General features: G+C 43.5%; 1 protein-coding gene across 3 annotated transcripts in view; it reads right to left on the bottom strand.

Annotated features, from left to right (window-relative positions):
• CAPZB (capping actin protein of muscle Z-line subunit beta) overlaps positions 1-21,165 on the bottom strand; it is a 111,736-nt gene that overhangs the window by 4,988 nt on the left and 85,583 nt on the right. For 2 of the 3 annotated variants that reach the window (XM_030222297.1, XM_030222298.1), the window contains exons 7-9: positions 12,231-12,296; positions 6,941-7,017; positions 4,592-4,704 (exon numbers count right to left, since the gene is read on the bottom strand). In XM_030222297.1, the coding sequence (XP_030078157.1) occupies positions 4,602-4,704; positions 6,941-7,017; positions 12,231-12,296 (246 nt within the window). In that variant the 3' untranslated portion in view covers positions 4,592-4,601. The remainder of the gene's footprint in view (positions 1-4,591; positions 4,705-6,940; positions 7,018-12,230; positions 12,297-21,165) is intronic. The other variant, XM_030222299.1, reaches the window with a different exon arrangement.

The following is a 21,165-nucleotide window of genomic DNA, read 5'->3' as shown; positions in this document are numbered from 1 at the left end:
ACTCAATTTATTTATTAGTTGCCTGTGCGGAACCATGTCACTGTTCAACTGGGGTGGGAGAAAGCTAGCAAGTCACAGTCTTGGTAAACTGTGGCACCTAATGGTCAGATATAGGGCCCTCAACTGCAGGGGTCTGGAAGGAACTCTGATGCACGGCCCCAGTTGAGAGCAGAAACACAGCGAGGCAGCAGTTCTGAGGATGCTCAAGCAGCAAACCACACAAAAAGCCAGCAGACTGCAGGAATAACAATTTTATTAAAACCAAAAGTCCAACGTAGCCACATTTTGTCTTTGACATGCTGCGTCAGGGGCAAATTCTCAATTTAGACAAAGCAAAGCACTGATTAAGGAAGGCAAAGAGACTTCGAAAAGAAGATTTCGTTGGAGGCAAAAACACAGAATAATAACTTTTTTAGATATATTAAAAGCGAGAAGCTGGCAAAACAATCAGTTGGACCACTAGATGACCAAGGGATAAACGGGGAAATCATGGAAGACAAGGCCATAGTGGAGGGATTAAATTAATTCTTTGCTTTGGTCTTCACCGAGGAAGATGTGGGAGAGAAACCGGTGCCAGAAATCGTATTCAGTGCTGACAAGTCAGGGAAACTGAAACAAATCTCTGTAAACATGGACGATGTAATGGAGCAATCTGACAAATTGAAGGGTAGCAACTCACTTGGACTGGATGGTATACAACCCAGAGTACTAATAGAATTAAAAAATGAACTTGCAGAGTTATTGTTAGTAATATGTAATTTATCTTTAAAATCAAGCATGGTACCGGAAGATTGGAGGATGGCCAATTTTTAAAAATGGTTCCAGAGGTGATGGGAAATTATAGACTGATGAGCTTGACGTTGGTGCCGGGGAAAATGTTAGAGATAACAAAATTGCAGAGCATATACATATGCATGGATTAATGAGACAAAGCCAAAATCGGTTTAGTGAACGGAAATCTTGCCTCACCAATCTACTACATTTCTTTGATGGGGTGAATAAGCATGTGAATAAAGGTGAACTGGCTGATATTGTGTATCTAGATTTTCAAAAGGCATTTAACAAAGTACCTCATGAAAGACTCCTGAGGAAATCAGAAAGTCATAGGATTGGAGGCAATGTCCTATTGTGGATTAAAAACTGGTTAAAAGATAGAAAACAGAGAGTAGGGTTAAATGGCCAGTATTCATAATGGAGAAGGGTACATGGTGGGGTTCCACGGGGGTCTGTGTTGGGACTGCTGCTTTTTAACATATTTATAAATGATCTAGAGATGGGAGTAACTAGTGAGGTAATTAAATTCACTGATGACACAAAGTTATTCAAAGCTGTTAAATCACAAAATAATTGTGAAAAATTACAAGAGGACCTTACAAGACTGGGAATCCAGATGACTTTTAATGTGAGCAAGTGCAAAGTGATGCATGTGGGAAAGAGGAACCCAAACTATAGCTACATGATGTGAGGTTCCACATTAGGAGTCACTGCCTGGGAAAAGAACCTGTCATCGTTGATGATATACGTTGAAACCTTCTGATCAGTGTGCAGCGGCAGCTAAGAAAGCAAATAGAATGTTAGAAATTATTAGGAAAGGAATGGAAAATAAAACCAAGAATATTATAACGTCTTTGTATCGCTCCATGGTGCGACCGTACCTTAAATACTGTGTCCAGCTCTGGTCACCACATCTCAAAAAAGATATAGTGGAATTAGAGAAGGTACAAAGAAGGGCGACAAAAATGATAAAGGGGATGGGATGACTTCCCTATGAAGAAAGGCTAAAGCGGCTAAGGCTCTTCAGCATGGAGAAGAGACGGGATAGAGGTTTATAAAATACTGAGTGGAGTGGAACAGGTAGATGTGAAGAATCACTTGTTTACACTTTCAAAAAATATTAGGACTAGGGGGCGTGCAAAGAAGCTACTAAGAAGTAAATTAAACAAATCAGAGAAAATATTTCTTCACTCAACGTGTAATTAAACTCTGGAATTCATTGCCAGAGAATGCGGTAAAAGCAGTTAGCTTAGCAGGGTTATAAAAAAGTTTGGATACGATCCTAAAAGAAAAAGTCCATAAGCCATTATTAAGATGGACTTAATAGTAATAGGGGAAAGTGTGTTTTGAATCTCCTGTAAGTATAGTTTGCACATTTTTATTGGTATACTATTGGATTGTGCAGGATTCCTCACCTCATGGAAGGAAATCTATGTAAGCCAATGAAATTGGATGTTGGATGTAACACTGACGACATCACAGACTGCTTGTACTTTTTATGGTTCCTTGAATTCTGCTTTACTATCTACACGAACAGCACTTCTGAATGCATTTTATTCATGTCACTATTATTTTATTATTACTTATACATTTATGTGGATACATTTGTATGTGAATTATTTATTGGTTTGTTTTTCATTTTATGTCTAAAAATTGACAGTTTGCCCTTGACACAGCCTAAGACAAAAAGTGGCTATGTCGGGCTTTGTTTTAATAAAATCCTTATTCACGCAATCTGCTGGTCTGCTGCTGGCCCCAGTTGAGGACGGTCACTGCACTGAACAGATTACATGTGCTGAAGGGGATATATCCACAGGTTAATGCAAATGAAGGCTCTTGGTGCCATATCCTGGCCCTGGTTCAACTGGAAGTCCAAAGAAGAAAGACACTGCTAGACAAGGGGGGAAAAAAACCCAACCCCAAAATAAAACATGCCTCCTTCCCCCTCTCCTCTTGTTTTCACAGACATGCTCTTAAAGCACCAGCGTACACTCGAGGGGTCAAACCAATGTCATACGAAGGCTCACTGTCATACTTAAGACATAATCAGCTTTAAGAAGTATCTGTGCATTAGGGCTGCCCTTAAGTACCAAACAGATGCCAAATCGTATATATATCAAGGCATCAACTCTTGAAAGGTGTCCAATAATGGAAAGGTTTGTGCCAGATTCTTATAAATTCACCTTAAAAGGAAGCTTGGGGGGACGGGTGGAGGAGTCATCTAATGGTTAAATCCGTGGGCTGAGAACCAGAAAACCCTGAGTTCCAATTCCACTGCTGTCCCTTTTTATCTTGGCTTTGTCACTTAATACTTACCTGAATGTAACTCAACTTGAGCTACGCCTGAAAAAGGTGTGAGCAAAATCCCAAAATTTCACCCCATCCCATTAAACATCATAAGTCACAGAAGAACGTACCTGTTTGCAATATGTAAACTGCTCTGGTTGTACCATAAAAAAGGCAGTATATCAAAAACCTAACGTAACAAACATATTTCAAAGCAAGATAAAGATCTAACTGAAATGACTTTGAAAGGAAAGTCATCTTCTCAGGCAGGATCACACTCAAGCTAGCTGCCAAAATTATGTCACTGATAGGCCAAAAGGAAAAAAAAATAAAAACAAATAAAAAGAAAATACACAAAATCAAGAAACAGCTTACATTTTAGAAATGTAAAAAAAAAAATAAGACTCACTAAAGCGCACAGGAATGTCCAAAGGCAAGTAACTGAAGATACAAAGAAATATGCTGCGTTAGCCCCGGTGTGATATTCACACGTCAGACATGGTCGGTAGCTAAGGCTGGCAATGGGGGCTGAATCTTACCCACTTTCTGCCTCTTCAACCATTTTTCTGCATATACCATTAAAGAGTGAGAGAAAAGACGCCCTCTGTACTCTGCTGCTAGGCAAAAGAAAAGAGTCCAGAGCTCTAATCATATAAAATTCCCTTAGATATTCTATATGACACGTCTGAAACCTGTAGTATCACCCAAGCATACAGGCCTTTACATATTCCCAAAGTGCAAACAGCTGGATTCACATCTAAAGATTCCCTTGGTGTACAGTCCTGAGCAAAATGAAAACCCAACTATAGCTGGCAAAGCTCTTCAGGAGTCAAAGGGGCCCTTTTACTACGCCGTGTAAGCGTCTACGTTTGCCCAACGCGTGCCAAAATGGAGTTACCGCACAGCTACTGCGTGGCCCTTGCGGTAATTTCATTTTTGCTGCGGGTATCGGACACGCGTCAAGTGGCATTTGGTGCGAGTAGGTCATTACTGCCCGGTTACTGCGTGAAACTTTACCGCTAGGTCAATGGCTGGCAGTAAGGTCTCAGACCCAAGATGGACGTGCAGCAATTTTCAATTTGCCGCACATCCATTTTCGGCAAAATTTCGGCCTTTTTTTTATAGATGCGCTGAAAAAATGATTCTGCACGCACCCAAAACCCATGCCTACACTACTAAGGCCATTTTTCAGCGCACCTTAGTAAAAGGAGCACAAAGTTTTTAAAGCATCATGCAGGAACAAATCTACTTCTACCATGAGCATACGTAAGACACAGGTGGTACCCATCTCATCATCAACACGCATGCATGTCAAACGGTTTGGACCCCACCCCAATTCCCAGTGCTCAAGGTGCTTGCAGCAACTAGTGAACATCAGGGGGTTAGTTCTGGTTTAAACACACAAAAAGGCAAAATCCAATGGCTTCATGCAGCAGTCAGGCATCCCTTCCCACCCACTCCTGTTTTTGGTGAGTTCTGGTTTAGTGTGGGGGGGGGGGGGGGAATCTCACACCTCTCAGGCAGTGGGTACCTTGGCTGGATTAATTATCAGGTTCAATGTAGATCTGCCGCTGAGTCAGGACCAGAGAAAGTTCCCTCTGCAGCTGTTTATACTTTTGGTTGTCAGGGATAGCGTCAATTGATCTACAGAGAGTAGTTCAGAAGTGAGAGAAGCACAGAAGAGAACAAAACGAGCCCAGTCATACAGATCTCTGGTGTCCAGATATCTTCCCTCGGGAAGGTGCTGGATTCAAGAATCCACCGGAAATCTGGAACACAGTAAAGGAAGCACTGGCACACCTCCCGTGATGAGAGGACAGAGCTTAGATGTATGAGCCAGAGAAAAGATGTGAACAGTGAACTCATTTCCCCTCATGTGCTGGGAAGGATTCTGAGCGACACAAGTGCCAGGAGAAAGATGCAATTAAATTGCTTGGTTTCTGCGTCCATTCTCCCCACATCAGTGCAATGTATTTGTTCTTTGTAGAATGGGTTCTATGGGTTTAACCCTACCAGAAACCTGGAGCTAGTTACACACTTTGCTGTAGGAGCCAATGACTGAGCACCCCTAATATTAAGCAGACTCCTTCACTGTGTCCAGGGAGAGGCAATATGTATTGAGTTTGGCACCCCAATCATCACGTTGACTCTCTGGTGCCTATGTCAAGACAACTGCTACACCGAGAAACTGAGCACATACTAGGACACCAGAAAGCAAACATAAGGAATCACAATGGGAGTAGATACACCAGATGTTCAACATCACACTACAGTCTATTTCTAAACATCAAAGGGGTTAAACCAGTGGTCAGGATCTTGTGTCATTATCTATTACTGCTACATCTCAGAGCCCAATTAAAACTTTATCAATTAACTGTCTAAATTCACGGGCACTTTTCTCATACATGAGACATGCCATTGCTTTATGACTGGTGGCAACGGCATCAGGCAATTCAGAAGTTAGGAACCTCAGTTTACACCTGCTGGAAATGTCCATTTCACTACAGCACTGCAGCTCTACACCGTAGGGTTTAATTATGAACATCACAGCTTCAAGGATGGCTGAAAGGTTAATATTCCTTTCCCTTCTCCAACCACACCACATATCTGAGATGCAAGAGGACTTCCCCCAAAGCCCTATCAGTTGCGCTATTTCCTTCTTAATTAACATATAATCCATTTTGCTCAGTGAATCACAGGCTCTGCTTCTGTTTGCCCTGTTGTCACTTGCAAGCTAAGAACTAAGCACGAAACAAAGCCAACAAACCCAGCTTATGAATAAAACTGTCCATTAAAGAAGAGAGACAAGCTGAGCTAATAGATTTACTGGCAGATTTCTAACAATGGCTCTTCTTCAAAGGCAGGTAGGTGCTCTTTAGATCTACTGCATTGAATTTATGAATATGAAACTGGAAAGGTTATATCAAACAATTCCTGGGAGAAGGAAGCAAGGAGCCTAAGGGATGCAGGCAGTCTGTAGACCTCCTGTTGGGGTGTGGCTACTGTGAACCTTGCCAGGTGCCAGTTCTCACTGTACAGAGAGGGTGGACGAATACTGCGTGCTGTGGACCTTTAACTGGAGGAACAGCATAGACATAGATACTGCAAACTCTAACATTATGAAGGAGGGGGTGGGGAGCACTCGAGTCAGCAAACATTACTGTAGGAAGAATGGATAGATTCTGCAGAACATTGTCCAGAGCAGGGGTTCTCAACCCAGTCCTTGGGATATACCTAGCCAGTCAGGTTTTGGGGATTTCTACAATTAAAATGCAAAATCTATCTCATGGACGTTCATCGTGAGTATCCTGAAAACCTGACTGGGTTGAGAACCTCTGCTCTAGAGGAAGGCAGTATGGATATTGCAGATTGTTTGTGGGAAGTGGGTTGAATGTGTAATTGGCAGCTACCAATACACAAGACCTCAAAATAGGCAGAAAGGCAGACACTATGAAGTCAATTCTCAAAGGGCTTAGGTGCATACTTTTGCTCTCCGAAAACTGCCTAAGGCTGAGCACATCAATTCAGGTGTCTAAAAAGTGTGTTCAGCCAGGGTGATGAAAGAAAGTTAGGTGCTAAGTATTGATACCTAGTACTATGTTACCTAAATGTAAATGCTTAAGGTAGGCAAGTGAAATGCAAGTCTAAAATGAGGTCATATGTTACAAGAAGGTCATCCTAAAATTTAAGCACCAAACTTTAGGCACCTAAGCAAAAGCTCCTAGATTAGGTGTCCAACATTCTTTTGATACTGGCTTGTAAAGGAAGAGGTACTGCAAACGGTATTGCAAGGCAATGGGAGACCAGTAAAGGAAATAAATTGAGACAGGATTATTACAATCTGGTCATGAAAAGGGGTTCAGTCAGCCAGACACATTACCTCAGTCCATTAACAATGTCCTTGGTTTTCCCAAAATAGATCTCGTTGAGTGTGCTTCGGATCTTATTTTCCATATCCTGGGACAGAAAGAAAAAAAAAAAAAGATGGAATAAGTTTCAGCACTTCTGGGTCTCTGCCGATGAGTTAGTCCTGCTCAGGTTTCCACAGCATGGAGAAGAAAGCTCTCACTCAACAGGATCTTATGATGGGAACCCCTTATACCATGGGGAGGTTTCGATTTGTAATGGGATCTAGACACAAAGGCCTCCTTTCCCATTTCTGTGCTACAGAACAAACATTCTTGCCATACTTTGCTCTCTCCTACCCTCCTGCTTGGTGTCTAATCGGTATTGCTGTGCTTCTGCAACACAATCTGTACACATGAACGGTCATTATAGCTTGTGTGATTCCTTTTGTTTTAACCTCCACTCCACGACCCCCTACCCTCCAGTTGATCTATATTTACATCCCTGTCCCTATTACAACTGCATTTCAACCAGCCCTCCACCCTACCTAACCCACTTGTCACCTGCATATATGTACTCATCCACACCCCCCATCCACACCCCCCATAACATACCCTCCCCAGAAACACCTTTATCCATTCCCACTCTCACCATTGAGTAACCCAATTTAACAAGTCAACTATCACCGCCCCTTCCTTTCCCCTCCCTCCTCTTCTCTCCCCCACTTCTTATGCAGAACCATCACTTCTCCTTCCCTCCCTCCCTCCCTCCCTCCTCTCCATCTGAGCACCAACAGGTCCAATTGTCTCACACAATCCTCCCAACCCCCAATCCCATCCCCCTACCTGATACTTCCCTGGTCAAAATACACCCAAAACTTTCCCACTTCTCTGCTCTTTGCTGTACCTCCCATTTTGAATTATCGGTCAGCTTATCCATCCACCCTACTGAGCCCAATCTACCACACCACCCCTCTAACTCCAGGGCCTCATTCTTCCAGCGACCTGCTATTTCACATCTCATTGCTATTATCCCCATTTTAATGACCCTCTTCATGTCCCTTCCCAAACATCTGGGGAGCATTCCCAATGGAAGTATCTCTGGGCTCAAAGTTCCACTCCCAATAGAATTTTCAATGCCTTCACGACCTGCTTCCAGTAATCCATTATTTTAGGACACCACCGCCAGATGTGCAGAAGAGAACCCACCTCCATGCATCCCCTTCAACACCTACCTGAAGTGTTTGGGCAGGTAGGCGTTGAATACCATCTAGACACAATTTTAGACTTGGGCTGCCAAGTAATAAAGCCTACAATTTGGAATCGCTAATCTCCCCCTCCCCCCCTTTACGCCTACACAAAATTATCTTAGCTGCCTTCAGCCTCTTCCACCCCCATAGAAACTGAGAAATGTCCCACTACAGCCTTACCAAAATCCCCTTAGGAACCACTATACCTGAAACAAGCAGCCATAGCAGGATACTCCTCTTTACCACTGCTTATCCTTCCCCGGCATGAGAGATCATTTCCATGCCACCTTCTGAGATCCTCATTAATTGTCCTAAGGGCTTATTACTATTTAGCATTTCTATAGCGCTACAAGGCATACGCAGCGCTGTACAAACATAGAAGAAAGACAGTCCCTGCTCAAAGAGCTTACAATCTAATAGACAAAAAATAAATAAAGTAAGCAAATCAAATCAATTAATGTGAACGGGAAGGAAGAGAGGAGGGTAGGTGGAGGCGAGTGGTTACAAGTGGTTACGAGTCAAAAGCAATGTTAAAGAGGTGGGTTTTCAGTCTAGATTTAAAGGTGGCCAAATCCGCCTCTACCTGAACATCTAGATACTTAGTTGCTCCTCTTGCCCATCTGAAGGGAGGCAGGTTTCAGTCGAGCCATCTCTACTTCCTACAAAATTACGTTACTCTGTGCCTGTCTCTCCTGAGTGGCCTAGTGGTTAGGGTGGTGGACTTTGGTCCTGGGGAACTGAGGAACTGAGTTCGATTCCCGGCACAGGCTGCTCCTTGTGACTCTGGGCAAGTCACTTAACCCGCCATTGCCCGCCGCATTGAGCCTGCTATGAGTGGGAAAGCGCGGGGTACAAATGTAACAAAAAAACAAACAAACCTGAAATCCTTCTTTGAAGGTAGGTTCTAAATAAAAATACACAAGCAATGCCCTCCACCCTATCAGCTCAGCACAGCTGGAAAATGTTTAATTGAAGTTTGGAAATTTAACATTCCAAATGTATAAAGCAGTTTTGTTTTGTTTTTTTGCCTAAGACACATTCTTAAAAGTCTCTAACCTGTGATGTAGTGTCAAACTATCTTTGATTGCTGTCACTGCACTGCAGCATAGAGTCTTGAAGCACCAGAACTTTTAGTTGTCAGACAGCAAAATTTACACTGCTGTGTCACTGATCTAAGCCATGCCCTCAGTTCTGATCATGATATTCCAATATCAAATGAGGAAATATATCCAATCATTGAGTTTGAGGAACTTCCAACCTAGGAGGAACAACAACTGAAGAGACGGAATACTTCCCTACAAGGTATGAAAAGACTGAAGGAGAGAAACCTCTCCCTCAGAAACTACACCCAGAGTATAGGACAAAACACAAACTCCCTTCTCCAACGATGTAGAAACAGGAGTATTAGGCGGGGATAGAGTACAGCCACCCAAGCTAAGGGAAGCTACAGAGATGGAAGATGCCAACAACTGGTCAGCTGCAGTTACTTCACATCTTTTAATGACAGAGACATGCTGGTCCATAGTGTCTTTAACTCTTGATCCAGAAGTCAATACCTCTTTATTCTTTATCTTTGTTTTCCCATCAGAATCAAAGGAAGTACACTCCATGCTCACCAGCTAATATTCTTCCAAATGACCTTCTGTGCTACAGTCCTTTATGGCTCCAAAGGGGTGATCTCCTTTGTAACATAACATAGTAACATAGTAGATGACGGCAGAAAAAGACCTGCATGGTCCATCCAGTCTGCCCAACAAGATAAACTCATATGTGCTACTTTTTGTGTATACCTTACTTTGATTTGTATCTGTCATTTTCAGGGCACAGACCGTATAAGTCTGCCCAGCACTATCCTCGCCTCCCAACCACCAGCCCCGCCTCCCACCACCGGCTCTGCCACCTAATCTCAGCTAAGCTTCTAAGGATCCATTCCCTCGGAACAGGATTCCTTTATGTTTATCCCACGCATGTTTGAATTCCGTTACCTCCAGGGTATACATGTTCAGGTCAGCAAGTCTCTCCTCATACGTCTTGTAACACAAATCCCGTACCATTCTCGTAGCTTTTCTTTGCACCTCTTCAATACTTTTTACATCCTTAGCAAGATACGGCCTCCAGAACTGAAAACAATACTCCAGGTGGGGCCTCACCAACGACTTATACAGGGGCATTAAAACCTCTTTTCTTCTGCTGGTCATTCCCCTTTCTATACAGCCTAGCAACCTTCTACTTACGGCCACCGCCTTGTCACACTGTTTCGTCGCCTTCAGATCTCCTTTGTGCTGGCCCTTTGGGCATGCGTCTACGACCATGTACCACAAGGGAGTATGAATTATGAACTCTCACTGGGCTCACTCAAATTACATCAGTGGGCATGTTGTTCCTAGCTTCCATCTGGGTCTTGAGTTCTATACCAGGTACTCAGCACACATTCTATCTTGGGGCTCAGGTACAGTCTTGAGCTCTTACCAGGCCCACTTTGATAAAATCACAGGGCACATTGTTCCTACCTTTCCTTTGGGTCCCGAGCTCCATACCAGGCATGCAGCAAACAGTCTCTCTCAAGCCTCAATGACTAGCAATCCTCTCTCCCTGCAGCCAGACTATTACAAACCGTGGATCATGTTACCAGTAAGCACACTGTTGCTGGGATCCCAGTTTTTTTGTTAACTTTCACTTCTTTTTTTATTGTAAAAATTTCTGGCCATTCAACTTACACCAAGCAAACGTGTGTTAATGCTGAACAACTCATCCCAGCACGGCTTGTACTGAGAACTGACGGCACATACGTTTCATGTACTGCAGAGTCTTTAAACATTCCAGCTGTGGAAACCAGAGCAGCACTGTAAAATACGCAATGTAAACAGCTGGACATGTAATCAAGGAGGTAAAAATATTCAGAATGAATCAGAGCAAGCTGTCCAGTGGCAAAAGGTTAATTTTGCTGTAACCAGAAGGTGTGCGAGCTGGTTGAGAAAAGGGGAACAGGAAGCAGTCTGCCCTTTTCACAGTAATATTGCCAGGTACTTCTATTATCTGTAATTTTAGGATTATTAGAGTTTTACAATTTTATTATCTATATACTGTATGCCCAATATGTTTACCATAATTTACCTGCACTTCCTCTGTATATAAATTTTATTTTATATATTTTGTGGTTCCTCTGGTTATTATAAGCTGCTTTTACCTTTAATTGCATTTTATGTTTTATGCCTTGCTGCCTGCCTCGGACCTTTGGTATATAAATTAGCATACTCTGAACAGCCTCTGCTGTTTTAATTAAAATTTCAAACAGGGGAAACAACTGATCTCTGCACATTTGAAAAGGAACAACACTGGCTTGGCACTACTTTCCTCTGAAGGTCTCCTCTTTTAGCCTTGACCTAGGTCATCTTTTTCAGCATAATGCATTTTATTTTAAGTATTTCTATAAGCCTGGTTCTGCTACCAGTGTACAGTACACTCTACGATATCTATCTGAGCTTCAGCTAAACCACCCTGATCTAGGTCACCACGACTGGACTGGTTAAGCAAGAGCAGCTTTCAGAGTGGGAAAGAAAAGAAAGGGCCCGATATTCAAAATGATTAAATCGCCTGGTCCAGGGCTAACTGTGCATTTTCAGCAGCACTTAATCGGATAGTGTAACTGAAAATGCCCAGTTAGCGCTCAAGTCGAAACTGGCTATTTTGGGGCCTTTCTGGAGGCAGAGTCATAAAATGCAGTCCTATCTTTATGCGGTTCTTCATAGCTGGTCAAGTACCAAATATCGCACTTAAATGGCTGTTTTAGTCGCCTTCCTATATCCGGAAATTCAACGTCAGAGCCTGGACATGGCCCAGCATTGAATTTCCACTTTTAACGCTGGCAGCAGTCAGCAAAATGCTGATCGCCATCAGCTGAAAATCGGACCCAAAGGGTGTTAATGCATTTGTGTCTTTGAACAGTTAACTGAATTAAGTCCAGTTACTGTCTTTGACTTAGTGGATTTGCTCAGCTCCTCTCTCTCTCTCTGAATTTTCAGAGGGTGTTGGGTGTCCAGGGAGGCCAGATTCTGCACTGACCCACCATACCTACCTCTACCAGTCTTCCAATATTGGCTATGTGTGGGGAAGAATCACTCACGGTCTCATCCTTCTCCATCTGAAGAGACAAAAGAAAGGAGAGAAAACATTAAGGAGGTTACACTGCGATCTTGTATCAGAGGGAAATACATTCATGGTTCATTCTGTCTATTACCCATTACGCTATAAGCATGGCCAATACCGTGAAAGAAATAGGAGCAAAACTGGACTTGCAAAATATGTTTATTTTTCCAGTACAACACACAATACCTGTATTGAAATATACAATATACTCCAATGTCTCTTTGCACAAAAACTCTCTCGCCCCTCTTTGTTCTAAATAATAACTAGGTAACTAAATATGGAACTTTGGGGTGGGGGATTCTAAAACTCACAAGAAGTTTCCCCAACAGAGAAATTTGACTCTGACAAACAGAAAGCCAGTATAGTGATGAAAGAACTGGAATAATATGATCATTATGAGATGAATCGGCCAAAAATCTTGCAGCTGAATTTTGAGGAGTCTACAGCGCTTTTAGCATGGTACATAGGTCTAGAAATAAAGAATTACAGTAATCTAGGTTTCCTGTCTCAATGTGCTTACGATTAATGTTTAGGGTGGCTGGCATCAACTCTGAAAACTTTTGAGGCCTCAATGCTTAAGTCTCAAGGATCAGCTGCACCTCCAACTGCCTTGATGCTAACCTTGTCCATGCTGGAACATGGAGTTCAGCTAGGTGGCGAACATGCTACTCCTCAATTCTCATACTCAGCTCCTCCTCAAAGATAGAAGATGTCAAGGTCAGAAAGCACAGTAAGTGAGATCACTTGAGGTGTAACATAACCTGGGTTCTTGGAGGCTGGCACACCCTGCCTGTCAGAGAGGAGGATGTGTGCTCCTCCATTCAAAGGCACTTCGTATATATGGCAGATGCCAGAATTTGAATGCTTGACTGATGTCAACGTTTCATTGTTTCTGCTCTGTGTACAACACTGGTAGCCTCGATAAAGGACAATCTTGAGTCCTTCTCCTTTGGGTACGCGTCAGTGGATGACTGAACCCAGTGGCTTCTGTCAACATGCAACATCAAGGCAAAGCAAGGTCTTCTTAATACCAGTGTATCCCTAATATAACTCCTAGACCAGTACCTCTCAACCCAGCCTCGGAGAACACCGTTGGGTTTTCAGGATATCCACAATAAGTATGCATGAGATAGGAGGCAATGAATGCAAATCTGTCTTGTACATATTCATTATGGATATTCTGACCTGAGTCAGGTTTTCTGGATACCCCTAATGAACATCTATGAGATAAAATTTGCATGGACTTCCTCCATTCTATGCATATCTATCTCATGCATATTCATTGTGGCTATCCTGAAAACTTGACTGGCTAAGGATGTCCTGAGGCCTGGGTTGAGAAGCCCTGTTCTAAGACATACAGTCGAAGCTTTTTCCTGTGCTGGGCTCCATCAGATGTCATCACCCATTTATGAGGACTTGCAATCCTGCTTGTCCTCAGATACATATGAAAACAGGGTAAAGCATCTCCAAGTAGTTGTAAATGAAGGTTGATGGTGCCAGATCCTAAAACCTGCTTCTGACTGAAATGGAAGTACAAGTGAGCATGAAGAAACTGCCAGGTCAAAAAAAAAAAAAAAAAATTGCTGAGGGGAAGCATATGCAAACCTTGAGTTGAAATTTCAGTTTTCAATATAGGTTGTTCTATTTCCTTCTTTATAAAGGACATTTATTTTTCCAGATCTTACATACAATTTGCTCTATGGGAAGGCAGGAGCACACCTCTAATCGAGTTTTACATTATTCAGAAAGAGAATTTAAGAACATGTTGTAATTGTACATTCACAAAAGCCTGAGACTACTGGAACCCTGCTTTTCTTCTTCGACTTGTGCAAACATTACAAAATTCAGCCACTTGCTTTCTGTGCCGTGCTAAACGTTACGATTATGTGACCCCTCTTCTCATTCAATATAGATGCTCGTTTACAGGTCTTTGTTTGGTTCATAGAGCACTTCACCTGGGATATTGAGCCTACAACTAGTGGAAAAATGTGGGTATAAATGTATTAAATAAATAAATAAATAAATATTCATTGTATTTGTCAACCGTCACAAATCCCTAAACTCCTTCCCAATCGTTTCGTTCCTTGGATTCCCGCAGGTTGGTACTTCCATCTCCTAAGAATGCTCACTATGGGTCTACCCGGCATTCTGCTTATTTTTTTCTTGGCACCTTCTCTCTGGAACAGTCTGCCTCCCTATTTACACTCTGAACTTTCTTTTGTAAGATTTTAAATCCCTTCTCAAAGCATATTTTTTTGAATTGGCATTTGGAACAAAGTTACCCATATCGGAGCCTAGCTGTCTTGCATTCCACCTAGCAATGTATGGTTAAGAATTTGTACTTATTGTTTTTATCCTTTTTTAATTAAATTTGGGAATGTCTATGTTATGACTTGAGTATCCTGTCCTATTTTCAAATGGCGTTCATTTCTACTTTTTTTTATTCTCCTATTTTTATTGATTGTAAATTGCCATGACCCAGTTTTGGATTTGGCGGGTTATCAAGAACCTAATAAACAAACATTGTTAAGCAGCCCTTTGCAAAGGCTCATTTCATATACTTGAGCTGAGAGAGAGCAGGGCCTTGTGTGTTCAGAGAATTTCTAGTCCCAAACAACACAACAAGCATTGCATCCATGATGCACCTTCCCAAACCAATCCTGGAAACCCCCCAGCTACCTTGGGTTTTAAGCTATCAATAATGAATACACATATACAGTCTCAAGATCTTGCTAGAGATTAGAGCAGGTTTGGATTAAGAGTAAGCAATCAGTGCACAGACATAAGTGGAGAGAACTGGATAGCTATCAGGAAAGCGAAGCGGCAAATGGAGGAAAAGATAGCTAATACGGTAAAATTGGGGGACAAGACCTTTTTCAGATATGTAAGTGACAAGAGGAACTGCCATAACAGCATTGTGAGGCTCAAAGATGAGGGAGAGAAATATGTGGAAGATGATAAGGAAAAGGCTGAACTACTTAATGATTATTTTAGCTCGGTGTTCACGAATGAAAGACCAGGGGTAGGGCTGCAGAAAACAAAGGCTAAAGGGGATGGATGTATGGTAGACCAAGACCCGTTTATGGAGGACTTTGTTCGTGAGGAGCTTGCCAAACTAAAAGTAGACAGAGTGATGGGGCCTGATGGGATACACCTGAGGGTGCTTAAGGAACTCGGAAAAGTTCTGTCAGCTCCGCTGACGGACCTCGTCAATGCTTCCTTAGAAACAGGAGTGGTCCCGGTGGACTGAAGGGCAGATGTGGTTCCTTTGCACAAGAGTGGAAGTAAGGAAGAGGTTGAGAATTACAGATCTGTAGTCTGACCTTGGTGGTGAGTAAGCTAATGGAAACGCTTCTAAAAAGGAGGACTGTGACATTTCTTGAACTACATGGAATGCAAGATCCGAGGCAGTATGGCTTCACTAGTGGCAGGTCGTGTCAGACAAATCTGACTGTTTTCTTCGACTGGGTGACCAAACAATTGGATGTGGGAGGGGCGCTTGATGTGGTATACTTGGATTTCAGCAAAGCCTTTGACACGGTTCCGCACAGGTGACTGATAAATAAATTGAGTGCCCTCGGTGCGGGACCTAGAGTAACTGATTGGGTAAAAAATTGGTTGAATGGTAGGAGACAGAGGGTGGTGGTAAATGGAGCTTGCTCTGAGGAAAAGGAGGTCATCAGTGGAGTACCGCAGGGATCGGTCCCAGGGCCGGCTCTTTTTAACGTCTTTGTGAGCGATATTGCGGAAGGGCTGTCTGGTAAGGTTTGTCTCTTTGCGGATGATACTAAACTCTGCAACAGGGTGGACACCCTGGAGGATGTAAATGACATGAGGAAGGACCTAGTGAAGCTAAAGGAATGGACCGATATTTGGCAACTAAGGTTTAATCCCAAAAAATGCAAGGTCATGCACTTGGGTCGCAAAAATCCGAGCGAACGGTACAGTATAGGGGCTGTAGTGCTTCAGTGTGCGAAGGAAGAGTGGGACTTGGGGGTGATTGTGTCTGACGACCTTAAAGCTTTCAAACAGGTAGAAAAAACGACAGCCAAAGCCAGAAGGATGCTTGGGTGCATAAAGAGAGGCATGACCAGCAGGAAAAAGGAGGTGATAGTGCTGTTGTGTAAGTCTCTGGCGAGGCCTCATTTGGAGTACTGCATGCAGTTCTGGAGACCACACCTACGGAAAGATATAAACAGGATGGAGTCGGTCCAGAGGGTGGCTACGAAATTAGTAAGCGGTCTTGAATGCAAAAAATTATAGGGACAGGCTTATGAACCTCAACATGTATATGCTGGAAGAGAGGAGACATGATAGAAACGTTTAAATACCTCAAGGGCATTTATGTACAGGAAGAGAGCCTTTTTCAAATGAAGGAGAGCTCTGGAATGAGGGGGCATATGACAAAGTTAAGAGGGAATAGGCTTAGGAGTAACCTAAGGAAGTATTATTTCACAGAAAGGGTGGTGGAGGCGTGGAATGGCCTCCCGATGGAGGTGGTGGAGTCGAGGACTGTTCCAGAATTTTAAAAGGCATGGGATAAGCATGTGGGATCGCTTAGGAAAAGGAAGAGTTAGAGGTTACAGAGGATGGGCAGACTGGATGGGTCATATGTCCTTTAACTGCCGTCATGTTTCTATGTTTCTATAAAAGAACACAGAGATCCACCAAGCAGAAATATTATACAAAAATCGATGGATGTGGGAAATATAAATCTAAAAATGCTACCGGCAGTTTTTTAGAATCTAAAATAGATTATTCTAAAACTAGTAAAAAAGGCCTGTTTCTGTAGGCAAGGAAACGGGCCTTAGGCAGGCAATTTCCCCCCCCCCCCCCGTGCTACGGCCCCCTCGAACCCCCCCTTCCGCAAACCTGTCGTTCCCCCTCCCCCGTGCCAGCGAAAACTGCCGCCACCGCTGCCGCCGTTGTGCTACCTTCCCTTCCCGTAGGTTCCTCAATCATCTTCTTAGAAAGTTTAACTCCGTGCGTCTGACGTCAGACGCACGGAGTTAAACTTTCTAAGAAGATGATTGAGGAACCCACCCGAAGGTAGTGCACAACAGCGGCGGGAGGGGGGGTGCGGTTTTCGGCAGGGGGGGGGGGGAGGGATCGACAGGTTCGCGGGAGGGGGGGGTTTCGAGGGGGGGGGGTGTGACAGCTGATTCCGAGGCAGTAGGAGGAGTAGGGAAACACGCTGCGGGTGTTTCCCTACTCCTCCCCTTGCCTTGGAATCAGCTGTGTTGACGTCAGTGATGTCCGTGCGTGTCTGCCTCGCAGACCACTTGCAGCCAGGGAGCCACGGTCCCAAGCATAGAACGTTGGAGGTGAGAATTATTATATAGGATAGATTCTAAAAGACTGCTGACCTTTCTGTGCTCAGTATCAGTACAGATCATTCCATCCACGCTGCCTGCCATTTGTATGATCCCATCACTGCCATTATGTGTTCTCTACCATCTGCAATCTCTCTAGGCTTTTTCAATTGCAGTATCAGCAATCCATTCAACCTTTGTGGCACCTTCTCTAATCTTTCCTGTCCACAACAGTAATCTATTTGATCCTCCCCACTAGTAATGCAAAAGTCTGTTTTCCTGTCCACAATGGAGAGAAAATGTAGGTAATACACCTATCATAAAACAGGCATGACACAGTGGAAGAATTAAATGTCCCTTTAAAGTTAACATTATTCTAAAAACAAAAGGAAGTCTTCCTTTTCCCTTCATCACTAGCATTACACTTTGACTGCAAATTCTGACTTACAAAGCTGTTTGTTTGTTTGTTTTTAATCATGTCATCAAAACACCTCAGGTTCCTGTCTCCGAGAAGCCAAGACTGCAAACTCTTGGCAGACTCATTGAGCCACACCAGGAGCATGGAAGGCTGCCCTTATTTAGGGAGGCCTGCCAACAGCGGATGTGAGTCTTGAGAGATACTTCATCCATCCTGGCCTGCACAACCTCCACTCTGGTTTCCTTGAATGTTGTCCAAACATGGTTCCACATGGCAATGTCAAAGATCTCATTTTTGTTTATATAACTACGAAAACAGAGTCCTCCCAGTGACACTGTGCATTTTGAAAATAAAATTAAACACAGCAGGTTCTATAACTCTAAATGTTGCTAGCATCATTAAAAGGTGCAGTAAAGAGGCTATTACAGCATAAGGGGCAACCTTTAAAAAAATGGAAAGCAAGTCCTAAGAAAAATAGGAAGAGCATAAGCACTGGAAAGTTATATTTAAAAACCCATTAATAAGCTGAGAAACATGTCATCTTTTCATGTAAAACAAATGCAAGAAGTCTGTAAGGGGGTCTTGTTGGACCATAAGGACAACCGGGAGGTAAAAAGAGTGCTCAGGGATCCTCAGGAGCTTAGCCTAGAATGGGTGGCAGAGCTGGTGGTTGGTAGGCGGGGCTAGTGTGGGCAGACTTATACGGTCTGTGCCGGGGCTGGTGGTTGGGCGGCGGGGATAGTGCTGGGCAGACTTATACGGTTTGTGCCAGAGCCGGTGGTGGGTGGCAGGGATAGTGCTGGGCAGATATACGGTCTGTGCCAGAGCTGGTGGTTGAGAGGCGGGGTTGGTGGTTGGGAGGCGGGGATAGTGCTGGGCAGACTTATACGGTCTGTGCCAGAGCCGGTGGTGGGTGGCAGGGATAGTGCTGGGCAGACTTATACGGTCTGTGCCAGAGCCGGTGGTGGGTGGCAGGGATAGTGCTGGGCAGACTTATACGGTCTGTGCCAGAGCCGGTGGTGGGTGGCAGGGATAGTGCTGGGCAGACTTATACGGTCTGTGCCAGAGCTGGTGGTTGGGAGGCGGGGTTGGTGCTTGGGAGGCGGGGATAGGGCTGGCCAGACTTATACGGTCTGTGCACTGAAGAGGACAGTACAAATAAAAAAAAAGTAGCACATATGAATTTATGTTCTTGGGCAGACTGGATGGACCGTGCAGGTCTTTTTCTGCCGTCATCTACTATGTTACTATAAGACCACTGCAGAAAAGTTAATTATTTACGTTGATCCTCAGTATAGAGGATATTTAGGGAAATACTCACACTGGACTCATTCTTTTGTATGTAAAGACAGAGGAACTGATGCAAATCATTGTCAATTTGCTCTAGCATCCTTTTCAGATTGACAAACTAAATAGTAGTAAACAACTAGGGCCAGATGGTATTCATCCCAGAGTTCTGAAAAATTATACATTTGATAGATAATCTGTTTATTCTAAGGACTAAAAGGAATAAAGGGTAGGTCAATGCATCATCATTTTTTTTTTTTTAAGGGAATCCAAGTAACTAGTTCCTGGAAACTACAGACCAGTGAACCTGACATTGATCGCAGAAAAACTAGTAGAAAAAAACTGTTAAGGATTTATTAGTGGACATGTAGATAGACATGACTTAAAAGGGGAAGAGACAACATGTATTTAATCCATTATAAATGTTTAAGGTATAATAAGCATGTGAATAAAGGTGAACTGGTCAAAATAGTGTATCTGTGTTTTTAGAAGCATTTGACAAAGTTCCTCAAAGTAAAACGCTACATGATGACAGAAAGACAAACGTCCCCATCCACGGCCAGATGCACAAAACTGAACGAGCCAGCAATACGGCTTTTACACTGGTTCTAGCTGGTTTAGAGAGCAAGGAGTGCAGCGAGACATGCACAAAAGGGTTCTGTGAGCTCTTTTCCTGTCACGGTAGCAGCTAACAAAAATTGTATGCAAAGTTATTATAATGAGATAATTACTATTCAAATGTGCATTCAAAGCGATGCACAGCCGTTTTCTGAGCGATGCACAGAAGCAGCCCCTACCTTTACCGTGGAAAATTTAACGGGAGGTTTAGAGCTGTCGGTCCTGACAGTTCTTCATTGCTGTAAGTATGCCACGGCCGCTCTAGGGTCCTCTGCCACTCTGCAGGAGAAGAACACCAGGGAGAGACAAGACGCACCGGAGCAGTGAAATCGCCGACCGCGGCAGTGAAATGTGGGATTGGAGGAGGGGGCCACTTTTTCCTCAAGCCCTGTCTCCCAGCAGTGGGGAGGCAGGTAAGACACGAGCCCGAACATGACAGTCCGCCTGTCAGCCGCTGTTCCAGTCCTGGAAGCACACACGCGAGCATACCCCACAGCAGTTTTAAGAAAAAAAATAAAAAGCTACACCGGTGTTCATACATGCAGCTTTCATGCGTGTATGAAAGCTGTATACTAGCGCCACTCTGAGCATGCGCAGAACAGCCATGCTCAGCGCCTGGCTGTTCTGGCATGCTCCGTTGACCGACTGGTTTCCCTCCTATCAGAGCTGCTCACTGCTTTTGCGAGCAGCTCATTTGCATGTGACTTGCTTTGGGAATCGCTCTGTATTTCAAAATTGGTAATTTTTACTGAGGTGGAAATAACGGGCAGTTCTTTCCGTGGACTTTTGTGCATCTTGCCCCTAGTCTGCTTAATTATACCTTTCCACATTGCAAAGATTTGGTTCAGCTGTTAACTGTAGAGCAGAACTGCTTATAAGATATTGCCCTTTATCCAGGCCAGTTTCAGTTCTCTTCCTCATCTGCACCCAACTATAAAAGAACCCCCACTTATTTGACATCCAGCACCCCTCCCTTCACAAGTCTATCCACAAAGTTTTGTAATAAGCTAAAGTAATAAATATCTACCAATACCAATGTGGTCACTGCCAGTGCATCCAGCTTCCTAGGTCCCCTGTGAGGCTGCCAAACAGATCCAGTTACATAAGCCTGAAAGTTGTCAAGATAAATAAAGTCCTCGGAAAAGCAAATTGCTGAATTATTCAGGTAGGGAACATTAAACATGTAAAGTGCAGCTGCTTACAGACAACAGAATAAATCGGACTCGCTT

This window comes from Microcaecilia unicolor, chromosome 13 (assembly GCF_901765095.1).
Source record: "Microcaecilia unicolor chromosome 13, aMicUni1.1, whole genome shotgun sequence".
Lineage (NCBI taxonomy): Eukaryota > Metazoa > Chordata > Amphibia > Gymnophiona > Siphonopidae > Microcaecilia > Microcaecilia unicolor.
Note: the sequence above shows the minus strand (reverse complement) of the source record. Positions and strands in the feature narration are given on the sequence as shown.